Source organism: Hyperolius riggenbachi, chromosome 3, assembly GCF_040937935.1.
Source record: "Hyperolius riggenbachi isolate aHypRig1 chromosome 3, aHypRig1.pri, whole genome shotgun sequence".
Taxonomy (NCBI): Eukaryota; Metazoa; Chordata; class Amphibia; order Anura; family Hyperoliidae; genus Hyperolius; species Hyperolius riggenbachi.
In genome coordinates this window covers 342,945,740-342,964,046 of record NC_090648.1, presented here as the reverse complement: position 1 = coordinate 342,964,046, position 18,307 = coordinate 342,945,740, and the positions used below count along the sequence as shown (strand labels likewise).

The 18,307-nt window shown below is 45.6% G+C and overlaps 1 protein-coding gene across 3 annotated transcripts in view; it reads left to right on the top strand.

Annotated features, from left to right (window-relative positions):
• Window positions 1-18,307, top strand: part of ANO4 (anoctamin 4) — a 273,834-nt gene that overhangs the window by 129,330 nt on the left and 126,197 nt on the right. For all 3 annotated transcript variants that reach the window (XM_068272805.1, XM_068272806.1, XM_068272807.1), the window contains one exon: window positions 9,714-9,914. In XM_068272805.1, coding sequence (XP_068128906.1) covers window positions 9,714-9,914 — 201 coding nt within the window. The remainder of the gene's footprint in view (window positions 1-9,713; window positions 9,915-18,307) is intronic.

The window sequence follows — 18,307 nt, the reverse complement described above, 5'->3', positions numbered from 1 at the left end:
CAGGGCTTCGGGTGGCCATCTTCCCGTAGCCCTGATTCAATCAGCGCAGGAGATTGGAGGAGGGAGGGAGCTCCGTGGGAACTGCGCGCCTGAGGAGCCGGCCAGGAGAGGAGACGGGGAGAGAAGACTTCTGCCAGTGCCAGGTGAGTAAATTCTTTTCTTTTTGCAGCTCTGAAAATGTGCCCTAATTGTGTTTGATTTCTGCTGAACTGTGCCCTAATTGTGTTTGATTTCTGCTAAACTGTGCCCTAATTGTGTTTGATTTCTGCTGAACTGTGCTCTAATTGTGTTTGATTTCTGCTGAACTGTGCCCTAATTGTGTTTGATTTCTGCTGAACTGTGCCCTAATTGTGTTTGATTCCTGCTGAAAATGTGCCCTAATTGCGTTTGATATCTGCTGAAAATGTGCCCTAATTGCATTTGATTTCTGCTAAAATGTGCCCTAATTGCGTTTGATTTCTGCTGAACTGTGCCCTAATTGCATTTGATTTCTGCTGAACTGTGCCCTAATTGCATTTGATTTCTGCTGAAAATGTGCCCTAATTGCGTCTGATTTCTGCTGAAAATGTGGCCCTAATTGCGTTTGATTTCTGCTGAAAATGTGCCATAATTGCGTTTGATTTCTGCTGAAATGTGGCCCTAATTGCGTTTGATTTCTGCTGAAAATGTGCCCAAATTGCGTTTGATTTCTGCTGAAAATGTGGCCCTAATTTCGTTTGATTTCTGCTGAAAATGTGCCCAAATTGCGTTTGATTTCTGCTGAAATGTGGCCCTAATTGCGTTTGATTTCTGCTGAAAATGTGCCATAATTGCGTTTGATTTCTGCTGAAAATGTGCCCTAATTGCGTTTGATTTCTGCTGAAATGTGGCCCTAATTGCGTTTGATTTCTGCTGAAAATGTGCCATAATTGCGTTTGATTTCTGCTGAAAATGTGCCCAAATTGCGTTTGATTTCTGTTGAAATGTGGCCCAAATTGCGTTTAATTTCTGCTGAAAATGTGCCCAAATTGCGTTTGATTTCTGCTGAAAATGTGCCCTAATTTCGTTTGATTTCTGCTGAAAATGTGCCCAAATTGCGTTTGATTTCTGCTGAAATGTGGCCCAAATTGCGTTTCATTTCTGCTGAAATGTGGCCCAAATTGCGTTTGATTTCTGCTGAAATGTGGCCCAAATTCTGTTTGTTTTCTGCTGAAATGTTGCACAAATTGCGTTTTTATTTTCTGGTGTCTGGGGTAACTGTTGCTGCATTTATTATTTAATGGTCATAGTTAGCTATATTTGCTGTGCTACGGTTAAGCTTCGCCCATACAATGGCTATCATTCATGAACAGGCTGTCGGTAAAGAGAATCAGTGCGGGAAAACACCGCTGGCGGATTTTTAGACTTCTGGGTGGGCATTCATAAAGATGTATCCGTGTGCGGAAGCAGTGCGGAGATTCCCCGAGCTAAGCTGGCGGTAAACAGGCGGTAGGCTTGCGGAGACACGGAAGCTGCCGAGTTGATACATTTCTCCGTGTTCCGCTCTGCTGCAGCTGCCTGGGAGCTGGTCTGTGTGTCTCCATTAATTTACATTGATATCGCCACATCAGAGGGAGCGGAACTTCCCGACCTCACACCGCTTGCGGTGATCTTTATGAATGAACATTTTGCTACGTTTGTACCGATAATCACCGCACAAGACGGTGATTTATCACTCTGCTCGGTAGTGTCATTTTTCCATGCGGAAAGAGGTTTTATGAATGCTGACTTTGCCGAGTGGTCGGTAAAGTCAGCTGTTTTAAGCATTTCCGCATGCGGAAATGCTTTATGAATGATAGCCCAAGTCATGGCTAAATCCATCTTTCGGCGCGCTGCGCGCGCCTTAATCACCCCCACATCCATTTTCCCCGCAAACAGCCCCGCCCCAATCCGCCCTCCAGCTCCACCCACATGTCATGGCCATGCCCACTTATGCGGGATAGCCACGCCCATTTTTGCCGCTTCACGCGCCGCAGGATAGGGCCACTTCCTACAGTCCGCTTGGGGCCACAAAAACCTTAGCTGCACCCCTGGGGTTTCTGACAATATTGTCAGAACTGAAAAGATTCGCTGCATGCTTGCTTTGCGTGCCGCAGGATGTAGCCACACCCATTTTTTGTGTGTCGTCAGCTCCCCCGGAAATTGGTCCAGCACCTGCATAGCACCCCCTAAAAAAAAATCCTGGAGCCGCCACTGTTCTTCAGTGATGCAGTTAGTATTTATGTAACATCATTTCCAATATATTGGGTTGGTGTATTTCCAAAGACTAAAGTTATACAGTGCATTTGTATGATCATTTCAACTCGCTACCCACTAAACGTATCAGTATAAAAGCTGTTCTACCAGTCTGACATCTCTGTGAACATAATACAAGTATAGTATGACACTGGTATATACAGTGGCTTGCAAAAGTATTCGGCCCCCTTAAAGTTTTCCACATTTTGTCACATTACTGCCACAAACATGAACCAATTTTATTGGAATTCCACGTGAAAGACCAATACAAAGTGGTGTACACGTGAGAAGTGGAACAAAAATCATACATGATTTGAAACATTTTTTACAAATCAATAACTGCAAAGTGGGGTGCGCGTAATTATTCAGCCCCCTGAGTCAATACTTTGTAGAACCACCTTTTGCTGCAATTACAGCTGTCATTCTTTTAGGGTATGTCTCTACCAGCTTTGCACATCTAGAGGCTGAAATCCTTGCCCATTCTTCTTTGCAAAACAGCTCCAGCTCAGTCAGATTAGATGGACAGCGTTTGTGAACAGCAGTTTTCAGATCTTGCCACAGATTCTCGATTGGATTTAGATCTGGACTTTGATTGGGCCATTGTAACACATGGATATGTTTTTGTTTTAAACCATTCCATTGTTGCCCATGCTTTATATTTAGGGTCGTTGTCCTCCTGGAAGGTTAACCTCCGCCCCAGTCTCAAGTCTTTTGCAGACTCCAAAAGGTTTTCTTCCAAGATTGCCCTGTATTTGGCTCCATCCATCTGTCCATCAACTCTGACCAGCTTCCCTGTCCCTGCTGAAGAGAAGCACCCCCAGAGCATGATGCTGCCACCACCATATTTGACAGTGGGGATGGTGTGTTCTGAGTGATGTGCAGTGTTAGTTTTCCACCACACATAGCGTTTTGCATTTTGGCCAAAAAGTTCCATTTTGGTCTCATCCGACCAGAGCACCTTCTTCCACATGTTTGCTGTGTCCCTGTTAGCTCGATTTCATCGGAGGCAGCTACAAGATGACTTAGCAGAATAATCTGCAACCCAGGTTAAAGTTCTCCCCCAATCCAAGTGAATACCCTCTCCTCCAGCTGGGAGATACAGAACCACAAACACTTAAATTGGTGGAACAGCATCTGAAATCTTTATTTACAGGTCAATCTTATATACACCCTGATGTTAGGGAAAAACCAGATTAGACCGGAGTGCACATAGAAAATATTTGAAACAATAGCATAGACATGGTACAGACAGCAGAGACAATAGGATTTGTTATTCTGTAAACAACTGGCAGAGGTAGACTTTGTTACATGTGTTAATTTCTCAATAGACCAGGTTTTTTAACAACAATGCATGAATAGGTCTGAGTCTTCAGATCTCTGTCACAGTGGCTTGTATGGTAATATATCAACTGGGTATTGAAATACAGGTTTTGTATTCAGGTGCCTGGAACTTCTAGAGTGTTAATTATTAATGTATCTGTAAAGCACTGTCTGGAGGAATGTGCTGCTGACTAGTTGAAGCAATGATGTCATTTTTAAGAAATTGTGATGTGCTGTATATATTTTAATATCGGGGTGATTTAAGCAGCACATTATTACAACCTTTCAACCCAACCTTTGATCCCAACCTTTTCTAAAGGAAAGGGCGGGATCACTTAGATACTATGCACAGCTCTATGTATGTTAGAGATCAATGAGTTAGTGTTGTCATTGGTACACAAATACAATATACAGTTTAAAGGGTTACACAACTACACGATGAATTAACAGTAGTTAGCTTTGCTAGTATATCATCCTAATCTAGCCCTGCATAACTTAATGGAAAACTGAATGTGGTAAACTGTAACAGGTTGCCTAAAGCCACACCTCACCCATAAGGTTAGAACTCCTTAATGCATTTTGGAAAAAAAAATGATCCTCGAGTGGGTCCAGGAAATGTCAGTTCATTATTGCAGAGTAGAATATTGTTCATTTGAAGGGTGAAGGAGGATGGTGAATTCATCACCACAAGCCCTCATGATGAATGCAGATGTTTTTCTGCCAAGCTCTCACTGTCTCGGGGCAAACAGACAGTGGCGGTTGAGAGCTGGCCGTGTAATCACCGTGGATACACCCAGTGCCTTTTTGTTAGCAGTTTCATTGTATGGCATTGGGCACCCACAAAAGAAATGGAAACAGATTTATAACAAGGATGTAGCAATTGCAGCCAGGTTGTAGAAGGCAGGGAAGGGCAGACTCAACTTCTCATCCCAGTTGAGAAACCTCACAGTTGCAACAGCAGAGGCGGAGTTCTTCCCAAAGGATGACACAAAAGAAAGGCTTGAAGCAGCCATCACCAACACAGGAGGAGGGCAGGTGCAGGAAGGGCTCATCCTTACAGCAGAGGGTCATCCTTCTAGGGCTGCATCAGTGCAGGAGAATCAGATCAGATGATCTCCAAAGTATTCCATAATCAGGTGATATCACAGGTAGGTCTCCAAGCGAACAGGTAATAAAGAACACTTGTGCAAGCAAAGTAGTAAAGATGAGTCAGACAAGAGTTCAAGGTTTGTCAAACTGCATGAGCCAAGTAAATGATAGCTCAGTCTCGATCAAAGCAGTTATGTAGAGGTCCTCAATGGTAATAAGAAGTTAAACAGCTTAGTGGGTGTGTGCAACCTATTTACCACATGCGTAGCTATGTAACAATATTTTGGACAAAGGTTACTCTCTCTATTCTCGTCTCTATTCAAATTTCTTTTACTAACATCATACTTTCTGTAAATCCTAGTAATATAGAGTTCTGACACTTAAACACATTTCTCTGACCTTGCTTTATACAGCACAGTATTAATACAAACAGACATATGGAGACAATTACAATCAAATCAACCAATAAGTATTTTACATGACATATGTGTCTCCACCCTCTCCAGGCATGTTAGAACACTGATGTGGGCCGGGTTATGAGGCTGTGTGATTCAGCCACTTGCAGGTTTAGTTGGCCCCCCCATCTCACCCTGTGCACAGTGGGTGGTACAGGGAGTCAACGTCTGCTGTTCAAAAACCTCCCCAAATGCACCAACACCAGGGTTCGTTTCCCACACCCCTCAGATTGTAACCAGATACAGACCAGAAACCAACAAAGAAATTGCTGTAAAAGCATTTGTTAGAATTTTACCCAATTACAAGTGAAAAAATATAAGTATGTCACTTTGCTTAAGGGACTCATCACCACTAATTTCATACAAGTATTCAAACATTCACACAATTGTTTGCATTATTCTTGGCAATATGAATGGAAAACCTAGAATGAGCATCAGTTCTAGTAATTTGAGCAAGATGATTTTGGACACAATCTCTCTACATTACATTCATATCGGCATGAGTGCAAACTCAAGCTAAAAGTATTACATTTCATTCAAAGCAATTCCTACTTGAATATTTACAAACCCAATTAACCCATTGACAGCAAAACTGTTGTGTGCTTTGAATTCTCAGGTATATGCAAAAATACCTGACAAAAAAAAAAAAAACCCACATGAAAAACAAAAAACTTCAGATGGAACATGCCTTTTCGTATGTTAATTTTTTATAACCAACTTTAAATTACAAATTTTAAGACATGTTACATCTGGTTCACCCGAAATAAATTGTTTCCTTTGCAAAACACTAAATTCAAAACATCACAATGGCCAGCAACTTTGTGCATGGGTCATTCATTATATGAGGTGAAAACCAATTACACATTCAATCTCACCTGCCTTGCTTCAAGACAATTTACAAACCCTCTCCTATAGTAGACAAAGAAAGACAACACATGCACATTTACATAACCACAGTCCGCATACCTTTTAGACTCCAACAATAATTTAGCTTTTGACTTTTCTGACTGTAGAAAAAAACGATCAATTTTAGACTCCAACAATAATTTAGCTTTTGACTTTTCTGACTGTAGAAAAAAACGATCAATTAAATTAAGAGGTTTATTCCTAACTCTAAAAAAAAATATTTGGATACTCTCTGTGCACAGACACATACACAAACAGACAAACAACAAATAGCTGGGATCTCCTCTCGTTTCTGCTTCCTGCCACTCTCCTCATTGCCCCCAGTCTTTTCAGGGAAGAGGAAAGAGAAAAAACAAAAGCATTAACACAAGTCTCTCCCAATACATGGAGGGAGGGGGTAGAAACCTGCAACAACTCTGAGCAGATGTCCAGAGATGCATATGTAAAGTACAACCTAGCTGAAAAAGTGCAACCAGTCATACACAAGCAATTTAAATCACAGTTCCACAAAAACTACAGTGAGAGGAGATAGACAAACACATTTATAGTAATTAGAAGAAAAGGCTCAGAAACATCTAGTAGCCAGGCCAGAACATTTTGGAGGGACTGATAAAAAAAAGTTATCCTGCGGCCGCAATGCCCATTCAAAATGTCCTGGTCCAGAGAGACACCTGCAACTGCTGAGTGTCTCCGAGAAAAAAAAAATGAAACTCCTAAATAGAGTTAGTCAGAAATAAGATTCAAAGCAAATTGTGGAACATGATTCTTTCTAAAACTTACAAATCTATATATCCGCATTAAACAGCATCACAGAATATGATACATCATAAATCAAAAATAACCCTTGGGAGTCCCCTTACCTTTGAGACTTTTCCATTATGCTAAGCTAACAAATCTATACAGTAACATGCAATCTTATATAACTAAAATTCACTTAAGCGACTATACAACAATATACAAGGTTTAGAGAGAATATTCACTTAGACACACAGTACTGCTTTCTTAATTGGGGCATCAGACCCGCTATTTACTTTAGGAATATCAGATTCCTGGGAGAGGCGCTACAGAAGCACTTTCCCTCCGGGTTCTATTAATCCGCTCTGACAGTATAGGGTGGTAATCAAAAAATAGAATTACTCACCCGATACTGTATATGGCGGATCCAACTTCTCGACACCAAACTGTTAGCTCGATTTCATCGGAGGCAGCTACAAGATGACTTAGCAGAATAATCTGCAACCCAGGTTAAAGTTCTCCCCCAATCCAAGTGAATACCCTCTCCTCCAGCTGGGAGATACAGAACCACAAACACTTAAATTGGTGGAACAGCATCTGAAATCTTTATTTACAGGTCAATCTTATATACACCCTGATGTTAGGGAAAAACCAGATTAGACCGGAGTGCACATAGAAAATATTTGAAACAATAGCATAGACATGGTACAGACAGCAGAGACAATAGGATTTGTTATTCTGTAAACAACTGGCAGAGGTAGACTTTGTTACATGTGTTAATTTCTCAATAGACCAGGTTTTTTAACAACAATGCATGAATAGGTCTGAGTCTTCAGATCTCTGTCACAGTGGCTTGTATGGTAATATATCAACTGGGTATTGAAATACAGGTTTTGTATTCAGGTGCCTGGAACTTCTAGAGTGTTAATTATTAATGTATCTGTAAAGCACTGTCTGGAGGAATGTGCTGCTGACTAGTTGAAGCAATGATGTCATTTTTAAGAAATTGTGATGTGCTGTATATATTTTAATATCGGGGTGATTTAAGCAGCACATTATTACAACCTTTCAGTCCCCCACATGGCTTGTGGCAAACTGCAAACGGGACTTCTTATGCTTTTCTGTTAACAATGGCTTTCTTCTTGTCACTCTTCCATAAGAGCCAACTTTGTGCAGTGCACGACTAATAGTTGTCCTATGGACAGATTCTCCCACCTGAGCTGTAGATCTCTGCAGCTCGTCCAGAGTCCCCATGGGCCCCTTGACTGCATTTCTGATCAGCGCTCTCCTTGTTCGGCCTGTGAGTTTAGGTGGTCGGCCTTGTCTTGGTAGGTTTACAGTTGTGCCATACTTCTTCCATTTCTGAATGATCACTTGAACAGTGCTCCATGGGATGTTCAAGGCTTTGGAAATCTTTTTGTAGCCTAAGCCTGCTTTAAATTTCTCAATATCTTCATCCCTGACCTGTCTGGTGTGTTCTTTGGACTTCATGGTGTTGTTGCTCCCAATATTCTCTTAGACAACCTCTGAGGCCTTCACAGAGCAGCTGTATTTGTACTGACATTAGATTACACACAGGTGCACTCTATATAGTCATTAGCACTCATCAGGCAATGTCTATGGGCAACTGACTGCACTCAGACCAAAGGGGGCTGAATAATTATGCACACCCCACTTTGCAGTTATTGATTTGTAAAAAATGTTTGGAATCATGTATGATTTTCGTTCCACTTCTCACGTGTACACTACTTTGTATTGGTCTTTCACGTGGAATTCCAATAAAATTGATTCATGTTTGTGGCAGTAATGTGAAAAAATGTGGAAAACTTCAAGGGGGCCGAATACTTTTGCAAGCCACTGTATTTGGCACACTTTAAATGGGAACTCTATAAAGTGTATTGAATTGTGCATCAGTATGACTGTAATTTGCAAGAGATACATTTTAAAATTCCTTTGTCCTTTCAAAGTTACCAGCTGATGATTTCTTTCTGTCCAACCTTCTGACTCGCCCTCCATGAAAGAATAGCAAGTTACCTAAAGAAACCAATTAGTTGGCTAACAGCTTCAAGGATAGTGTAGTTTATTTTAACTACAATAGAATGACTGGACTCTGCTTTGGAGAAGTTACTTAACACTGTTGACAGTGAAGATGTGCAAAAACACTGTTACATTTACTCCATGTGATACAGTGTTTTCGGCAGCAGAAATCCTGTTCAGTCATCTTTCAGTACAGATCATGGGCAAGGATCATAATACACAGATAAATTGCAGTAACTGATATAATTAGCAAGATACTTTCAGGGCTGGGCTGGTTCACATCAGTTTTTGATTTGTGACCCTCCATTCCATTCAGTGCATGGTCAATGTGACGCATGCGTCGATCTGGAAAAATCGCTCCCTCTCTAAAGTTGTGGGCGTTTGGCGGAACGGGCCGAACAGACCCGTGTGAACAGATCCTATTGATTAACATAGGATTAATTCACATCTGTTAGGATCCAGTCCGTTAGAATCCGCTGAATGGACCATTTGTATGGCCAGTGTGAACCGGATCTTATACAGCACATACTGCAGTTATCTTTCAAGCTTGTTCTGAAGCCACAAAAACATGGATGCTAAAAAACTTTCATGGAGTACAGCTAGTCATATATTTGCATAATTAGCTCTAGAAACATTTTGTTTTTATACATTTTATTCAAATTTGCAAAATGATCAACAAGGTACACAATTTTGTTTCTATAACAACCAACTTCCCAACTGACCCTAGTGCTATAAAAAGAACATTTCATGGTAGTGGTTTTCACTCTGAATAGCCAATCAGGTTCAAGATAGTTTCTTTTAAAACTAAAATTTGAATGACTCGCATTGATTGTTAGATGGACAAATTGAAACCGTTATAGCACCAGCCCAGACTGTGTTATCCATTTGCCTGTAATACATGTATATTTTCTTTTTTAGGGATAAGTATATCCATTCATGGGTCTAAAAACCAAGTCCAGATACATCAAAGGAAAAGTGTGGCGAATCAGTCCGTGCCGAACGATCACCTCGTTGTCAGACACTCCTCAGTACCGCCTCTCCGAAGGTCATTAAGGATGGAGGCCTCTTCTTCTGGCAAGTGTGCATTGTCAAATGGAAACACAGAGATTCGTTATCCAGGTACACAAGGTTCCTTCCATCTACAAGGGTATGGTAAATTAAGCTGCTGTGATACCCCCTTTGCATAGCTTGTCTTCCCTGTCACTTTCCTCCTATCACTCACTGGTCATCTCTAGTGATCTCCAAGTATCACTAGTGATTATATACAGTGCTGCCCATAATTATTCATACCCCTGGCAAATTTTGACTTAAAATTACTTTTATTCAACCAGCAAGTAATTTTTTGATGGGAAATGACATAGGTGTCTCCCAAAAGATAATAAGATGATGTACAAGAGGCATTATTGTGGGGAAAAAAAATTCTCAACTAGTGATGCTCAAATACCCCTTTTTAAAATTCGAGTTTGGTCGAATTCGAATAGTAAATTATTCGAGGTCAGTCGAATATTCGAGTCGAATAATTTTTACTATTCGATTCGACCTCGGACTTCGAGCTCACTATTCGAGTCGGTATTCGAGCTCACTATTCGAGCTGACTATTCGAATTGGCCTTAAATAGCTTCCAACACTTGTTTTGAGGGTGAATGATGCAAGAAACATCTTTTTTTCCAAGTAACAACAGCAAGTGATTATGTGGGGATGTTCCTTTAAAAAAAAATGTGGAAAGAGAAGTTGTGTCCTTAATTTTGTTCAGTAGTGTTACTGTATATACTTGTTCTTCTTCTTCTTTATCTTTCTTCTTCTTCTTCTCGATCTTCTTCTTCTATATCTTCTTCTTCTTCTTCTATATTGTCTTCTTCATCATCTTCTTCTTCTTCATCTTCTTCATCTTCTTCTTCTTCTTCATCTTCATCTTCTTCTTCTTCTTCTTCATCTTCATCTTCTTCATCTTCTTCTTCTTCATCTTCTTCTTCTTCATCTTCATCTTCTTCTTCTTCTTCTTCTTCATCTTCTTCTTCTTCTTCTTCATCTTCTTCTTCTTCTTCTTCTTCTTCATCTTCTTCATCATCTTCTTCATCTTCTTCATCATCTTCTTCATCTTCTTCTTCTTCTTCTTCATCTTCTTCTTCTTCTTCATCTTCTTCTTCTTCATCTTCTTCATCTTCTTCATCTTCTTCTTCTTTTTCATCTTCTTCTTCATCATCTTCTTCATCTTCTTCTTCATCTTCTTCTTCATCTTCATCTTCTCCTTCTCCTTCTTTTTCAATATCGTCTTCTTCTTCTTCACGTATTTCTCTTTTCAATTTTTTTTTTAAAGAAATGCAGCTATTTTTGAGCGTAACAAATAGCTGGTGGGCGCACGCATGTTGGAAGCGCCATTGTATGTGCTCCCTGGCAGTGGAAACACAAAGACAGCAGGAGGTAAATTCAGCAGCAGGAGGAGGAGGATGAGTGTGTGGCAGCAGGCAGTCAATGAGGCAGGCAGCTCGCCGTGACATAATAGCCCTGGTACCTAGCGGTGATACCAGGGCTGTAAATAAACACAACAGGAGGTCCCAGACAGCAGTCGTGCAGCCCACATTGTGTCCAATACACAACTGGGACAACACAGTTTTCAACCCGGGCACCTCAGAAAAATTAAACCTTTTTTTTTTTTTTTAATGGTTTGTTTGGTTTTGGTTTTGCAACCAATATAGCTATTGTTTGACGTAATAGCTGGTGGCAGAGTGGCAGCAGAAGGTAATTCTGTGTACCCTGGCAGTGGGAAACACAGACAGACAGCAGCAGCAGGAGGAGGAATGGAGGAGTAGGCGAGCAGCTATTGTTTGACGTAAAAGCTGGTGGCAGAGTGGCAGCAGAAGGTAAATCATCTGTGTACCCTGGCAGTGGGAAACACAGACAGACAGCAGCAGCAGCAGCAGCAGGAGGAGGTATGGAGGAGCAGTGTGAGTGTGGCAGCAGGTAGGCAGCGTGACATAATAGCCCTGGTACCTAGCGGTGATACCAGGGCTGTAAATAAACACAACAGGAGGTCCCAGACAGCGGTCGTGCAGCCCACATTGTGTCCAATACACAACTGGGACAACACAGTTTTCAACCCGGGCACCTCAGAAAAATTAAACCTTTTTTTTTTTTTTAATGGTTTGTTTGGTTTTGGTTTTGCAACCAATATAGCTATTGTTTGACGTAATAGCTGGTGGCAGAGTGGCAGCAGAAGAAGGTAATTCTGTGTACCCTGGCAGTGGGAAACACAGACAGACAGCAGCAGCAGGAGGAGGAATGGAGGAGTAGGCGAGCAGCTATTGTTTGACGTAATAGCTGGTGGCAGAGTGGCAGCAGAAGGTAAATCATCTGTGTACCCTGGCAGTGGGAAACACAGACAGACAGCAGCAGCAGCAGCAGGAGGAGGTATGGAGGAGTAGTGTGAGTGTGGCAGCAGGTAGGCAGCGTGACATAATAGCCCTGGTACCTAGCGGTGATACCAGGGCTGTAAATAAACACAACAGGAGGTCCCAGACAGCGGTCGTGCAGCCCACATTGTGTCCAATACACAACTGGGACAACACAGTTTTCAACCCGGGCACCTCAGAAAAATTAAACCTTTTTTTTTTTTTTTTTAATGGTTTGTTTGGTTTTGGTTTTGCAACCAATATAGCTATTGTTTGACGTAATAGCTGGTGGCAGAGTGGCAGCAGAAGGTAATTCTGTGTACCCTGGCAGTGGGAAACACAGACAGACAGCAACAGCAGCAGGAGGAATGGAGGAGTAATGTGAGCAGCTATTGTTTGACGTAATAGCTGGTGGCAGAGTGGCAGCAGAAGGTAAATCATCTGTGTAGTGTACCCTGGCAGTGGGAAACACAGACAGACAGCAGCAGCAGCAGCAGCAGGAGGAGGTATGGAGGAGTAGTGTGAGTGTGGCAGCAGGTAGGCAGCGTGACATAATAGCCCTGGTACCTAGCGGTGATACCAGGGCTGTAAATAAACACAACAGGAGGTCCCAGACAGCGGTCGTGCAGCCCACATTGTGTCCAATACACAACTGGGACAACACAGTTTTCAACCCGGGCACCTCAGAAAAATTAAACCTTTTTTTTTTTTTATGGTTTTTTGGTTTTTGGTTTTGCAACCAATATAGCTATTGTTTGACGTAATAGCTGGTGGCAGAGTGGCAGCAGAAGAAGGTAATTCTGTGTACCCTGGCAGTGGGAAACACAGACAGACAGCAGAAGGGCAGTACACAGCAGCCCACTGTAGGTGTAAAATGTGTGGCTGCAGGCGACGTAATAGTCAAAGTGAACCAGGCTGGCTTAGTGAGCAGGAGCCAGGAGGTGGTAAAGGGTGGTAAGGCACATTAACGATGGTTCCGGCAGCCAGTTCATATCCCCCTCTCGCCGACAACAGGGGCCAGGAACTCGCCTTCCACCCACGCCTGGTTCATCTTGAGAAACGTCAGTCTGTCCACAGACTTGTGAGACAGACGTGAGCGTTTCTCGGTGACCACGCCACCAGCTGCACTGAAGCAGCGCTCGGACAGCACGCTGGAAGGGGGGCAGGACAGCACTTCCAGGGCGTACTGCGCCAGCTCGCTCCAGATCTCCATGCGCTTGACCCAATACTCCATGGGATCAACAGGGGCATCGCTGTCAAGCCCGCTGTACGACCCCATGTAGTCAGCCACCATGCGGGTCAGGCGCTGGCTGTGACCGGAGGAGGATGCTGCTGCATGCATCTCCTCTCTAGTCACTGCTGCCGGAGCCTCTACAGTCCTGTAGAGCTCGTGGCTGAGAGACAGCAGGTCTGTGGGGCGCTTGCTGCTGCTGGATGCAGGCACCTGCTGCTGCCTCTGTGCTCGCTGCTGGACAGTGGGGGTGGAAGGCTGGGGGAAGGCTTCCTCCAAGCGCTCAACAAGGGCCTGCTGCAAGCTCCTTATTTGTTGCGCTGGGTCTCCTCCTGCAGTCGGCAGGAACTGGCTCAACTTCCCCTTGAGGCGTGGGTCCAAAATCATGCTGATCCAGATGTCCTCCCTCTGCTTCATCTGGATCACCCTGGGGTCCCTGCGCAGGCACGTCAGCATGTGCGCTGCCATTGGGAAGAGGCGGGCCACGTCTGCTGGCACATCGACGTCAGTGCTGTCCTCATCCTCCTCCTCTGCCGCCTCATCCTCTCTCCACCCCCGCACCAACTCAGCTGCGCTGTGCTGATCCCCCTCATCAGCAGCCAGGTCAGGGACCTCCACCAAGTCCTCCTCCTCCTCCCCCTCAGAGGTGGACTGCGCAGCTGGTTGCCGCTCCTGCTGGTCCAAGGCTGCCGCTCCCTGTTCCAGCAAAGCATCGAGGGCCCTGTTCAGCAGAGAAACCAGGGGCACCCACTCACAGACCATAGCATGGTCCCTGCTCACCATGTTTGTGGCCTGCAGGAAGGGAGCCAGCACAAAGCACACCTGCTGCATGTGCCTCCAGTCATCATCGGGGACGATGGACGGGATGTTGCTGGTCTTGTCCCTTCTCTGAGCTGCGGAAACAGTGGCCAGGGCAAGGTACTGTTTGACAGCGTGCCTCTGTTCAACCAGACGCTCCAACATCGCCAGGGTGGAGTTCCAGCGAGTCGGAACGTCAAGGATCAGCCGATGGCGTGGCAGATCCAGCTCCTTTTGCACGTCTTCCAGGCTCGCACAGGCTGCAGCCGAGCGCCGGAAGTGACGCACAACATTCCTTGCCGTTTCCAGCAGTTCGCCCATCCCCTGGTAGGTGCGCAGGAACTTCTGCACCACCAGGTTCAGCACGTGGGCAAGACAGGGGATGTGGGTCAGGTTTCCCCTGTCTATTGCGGCAACCAGATTGGCCCCATTGTCGGCCACCACCTCTCCGACTCTGAGGCCTCTGGGGGTCAGCCAAATCCTCTCCTGCTCCTGGAGTTTGGCCAACACATGGGTTGCCGTCAGCTTGGTCTTCCCAAGGCTGACCAAGTGCAGCAGCGCTTGGCAGTGGCGGGCCTTCACGCTGCTGCTGAGGCGGGGGGTTTGGCCAGGTGTGCCGGAGGATGGCAGAGGATCGGAGGAACCTGCTGCAGTTCCCCTGACCCTGCGGGGTGGCACCACCCACTGTGTTGCTGCTGCTGCTGTGCCCGCTGCTGCTCTCCCATCCTCACCCCCTTCCACCAAGCTGACCCAGTGGACAGTGAAGGACAGGTAGCGGCCTGCCCCGAAGCGGCTGCTCCAGGAGTCCATGGTGACGTGGACCCTTTCACCAACCGCGTGCTCCAGCCCTCGCTCCACCCCTGGAAGGACTCGCTCAAAAGGCTCTGGCGTGGCCTTTTGCTGACACGGGAATCAGCAGACACAGCAGAGGAGGCCACTGAGGACTGGCTGCCAGAACAGGCCTCAGTGTCGGCGGCAGGAGTTGCAGAGGGGGGAGGAGCAGTGCGTTTCCGCACTCCTGCTGGTGCTGCTGGAGGAGCAGGAGGGCGGGTGGCTGCTGTTGCTGCTGCTGCTGCTGAAGGCTGTGCAGTGATGGGTGTGGTGCCACTGCCAGCACCAGATGCCTTCAGCCTCTGGAACTCCTCATGCTGGTGGAAATGTTTAGCCGCAAGGTGGTTGATGAGCGAGCTGGTGCAGAACTTTAAGGGGTCTGCACCTCTGCTCAACTTCCGCTGACAGTGGTTGCAAGTGGCGTACTTGCTGTACACAGTGGGCATGGTGAAATATCGCCAGATTGGTGACTTAAACATCCCCCTACGGCATGGAAGCGCTGCTGCCTGTCTCCCTGTGGTGGTTGGGGGGGGGGGGCTTGGGGGGCTTGGGTGCGGCTGGTGGTGGTACTGGCAGATGCTGCTGCTGCTGCTGCTGAGCCTGAGACACCAGCAGGCTGTGGGACCTGCCTACTGCTGCTGCCAATGCTTGCAATGATGCGCCTCCTTGCAAGGCCCACAAGAGCATCCTCCTCCTCCTCCTCAGAGCTGCTGAGGACGACATCCCCTGGAGGTGGTGGCACCCAGTCTCTGTCTGTCACCGGGTCATCATCATCCTCCCCCTCCTGAAACATGTCCTGCTGGGATGAGGACCCCCCAAACTCCTCTCCTGATGCATGGATGGGCTGCTTGACTGTCGCCACAGTCTTGCTGTCCAATCCCTCATCCCCCAAAGTGCCCATCAGCATCTCCTCCTCAAAATCGCCAACAACAGCAGACAATTGACTCATGATGCCTGGGGTCAAAAGACTGCTGAATGACAGGTCGCCAACTGACGGTGAACTGGCCTCCTCCCCAGGCCCTGCTGGGCGGCTGCTGCGAACAGGGGTGGTGGTGGTGGTGGTGGTGGTGAGGGTGGAGGCCTCGGATGCAGAGCTGATGGCGGGCTGCTCATCCTCCGTCATGAGTTGCACCACAGTGTCTGCATCCTTTTCCTCAATGGGACGTTTCCGACCCGGCTGGAGGAAAATCGGAGCAGGTGCTACACGCTGCTGCTGCTGTGTCTCTGCAGCGTGAGTTGCAGATGCTCCTGCTGGGCGGCGCCCAAGGCGTCCACGGCCAGTGGCTATGGGAGGAATGTTAGCCACTGACGCTGCTGCTGCTGCTGCGGAACTGTGCATGGTGGCGCGCCCGCGGCCGCGGCTTGCCACAATGCTGCTCCCTCTCCTCCTGATTCCCTTGCTGCCCTTCCCCTTGCCCAAACCGCGCTGGCTGCCACTTCCAGACATCTTAAAGGTTTTGGGCGTATAGACAAAAGTTTTGTAAAAGGGCGGGTGAAAAGTGGGGTACTTTAATGGAGTGGGTTGGTTGGTGAGGTGACTGAGTGAGTGTCCCCTAGTACAGTAAGTAAGTAGTAACAGTCAGGAAGTACAACTAGCAGTTACAATAATCAGTAGTAATCACAAGTAAATTTAGTGTGTGTACACTCAGACAGTGAGTGCACGCACGCAGGAGCTAGTAGCCTATGGACAGTGACTGAGTGTCCTAGACTCCTAGTACAGTAAGAGTAAGTAGTAACAGTAAGTAGAACTAACTAATTACGATAATCAATCAGCGATCAGAAGGAAATAGAGTGTGTGTTGTGTGTGTACACTCAGACAGTGAGTGCACGCACGCAGGAGCTAGTAGCCTATGAACACAGTGACTGAGTGTCCTAGACTCCTAGTACAGTAAGAGTAAGTAGTAACAGTAAGTAGAACTAACTAATTACAATAATCAATCAGCGATCAGAAGGAAATGGAGTGTGGGTGTGTGTACACTCAGACAGTGAGTGCACGCACGCAGGAGCTAGTAGCCTATGAACACAGTGACTGAGTGTCCTAGACTCCTAGTACAGTAAGAGTAAGTAGTAACAGTAAGTAGAACTAACTAATTACAATAATCAATCAGCGATCAGAAGGAAATGGAGTGTGGGTGTGTGTACACTCAGACAGTGAGTGCACGCACGCAGGAGCTAGTAGCCTATGAACACAGTGACTGAGTGTCCTAGACTCCTAGTACAGTAAGAGTAAGTAGTAACAGTAAGTAGAACTAACTAATTACAATAATCAATCAGCGATCAGAAGGAAATAGAGTGTGGGTGGTGTGTGTACACTCAGACAGTGAGTGACCGCACGCAGGAGCTAGTAGCCTATGGACAGTGACTGAGTGTCCTAGACTCCTAGTACAGTAAGAGTAAGTAGTAACAGTAAGTACAACTAACTAATTACGATAATCAATCAGCGATCAGAAGGAAATGGAGTGTGGGTGTGTGTACACTCAGACAGTGAGTGCACGCACGCAGGAGCTAGTAGCCTATGGACAGTGACTGAGTGTCCTAGACTCCTAGTACAGTAAGAGTAAGTAGTAACAGTAAGTAGAACTAACTAATTACGATAATCAATCAGCGATCAGAAGGAAATAGAGTGTGTGTTGTGTGTGTACACTCAGACAGTGAGTGCAGTGCGCACACGCAGGAGCTAGTAGCCTATATGAACAGTGACAGTGAGTGTCCCTACGGGTACAGTAAGAGTAAGTAGTAAGTAAGTACAACTAACTAACAATAATCTATCAGTAATCAGAAGGAAATAGAGTGTGTGTACACACAGACAGTGAGTGAGTGCACACACGCAGGAGCTAGCTAGTAGCCTATAAACAGTGACAGTCAGTGAGTGTCCTACTCCTAGTACTCCCACAGAGGCAAGGCCCCCCTGAGGCCTAAACCTGTAAGCTTGCAGCAGCTGCCTGTCTCTAATGTAACACACAAGCTACTAACTAAAATACAATGTCTATCTAACTAACAACAATATAGGTGTATATGGCAGGTGTAGGTGAGCAAAAACGCTAGGTAAATGATCACAATAGAGCACTTGCTAAGCCAAAGCACAAAGGAGCAACTCTCTCTCTGTACAAGTCTCAGGCAAGCATGGAGAAACGGAACATGGCGGCCGCTATTTATAGGGTAGGGGCTGGCCAGGGTCCCCCTCTGTGATTGGCTGCCGTCAGAGGGCCTGGGAGCCCTCTGATTGGCTCTAAGGACATCAATCTGGGCTATGACGCTATTCG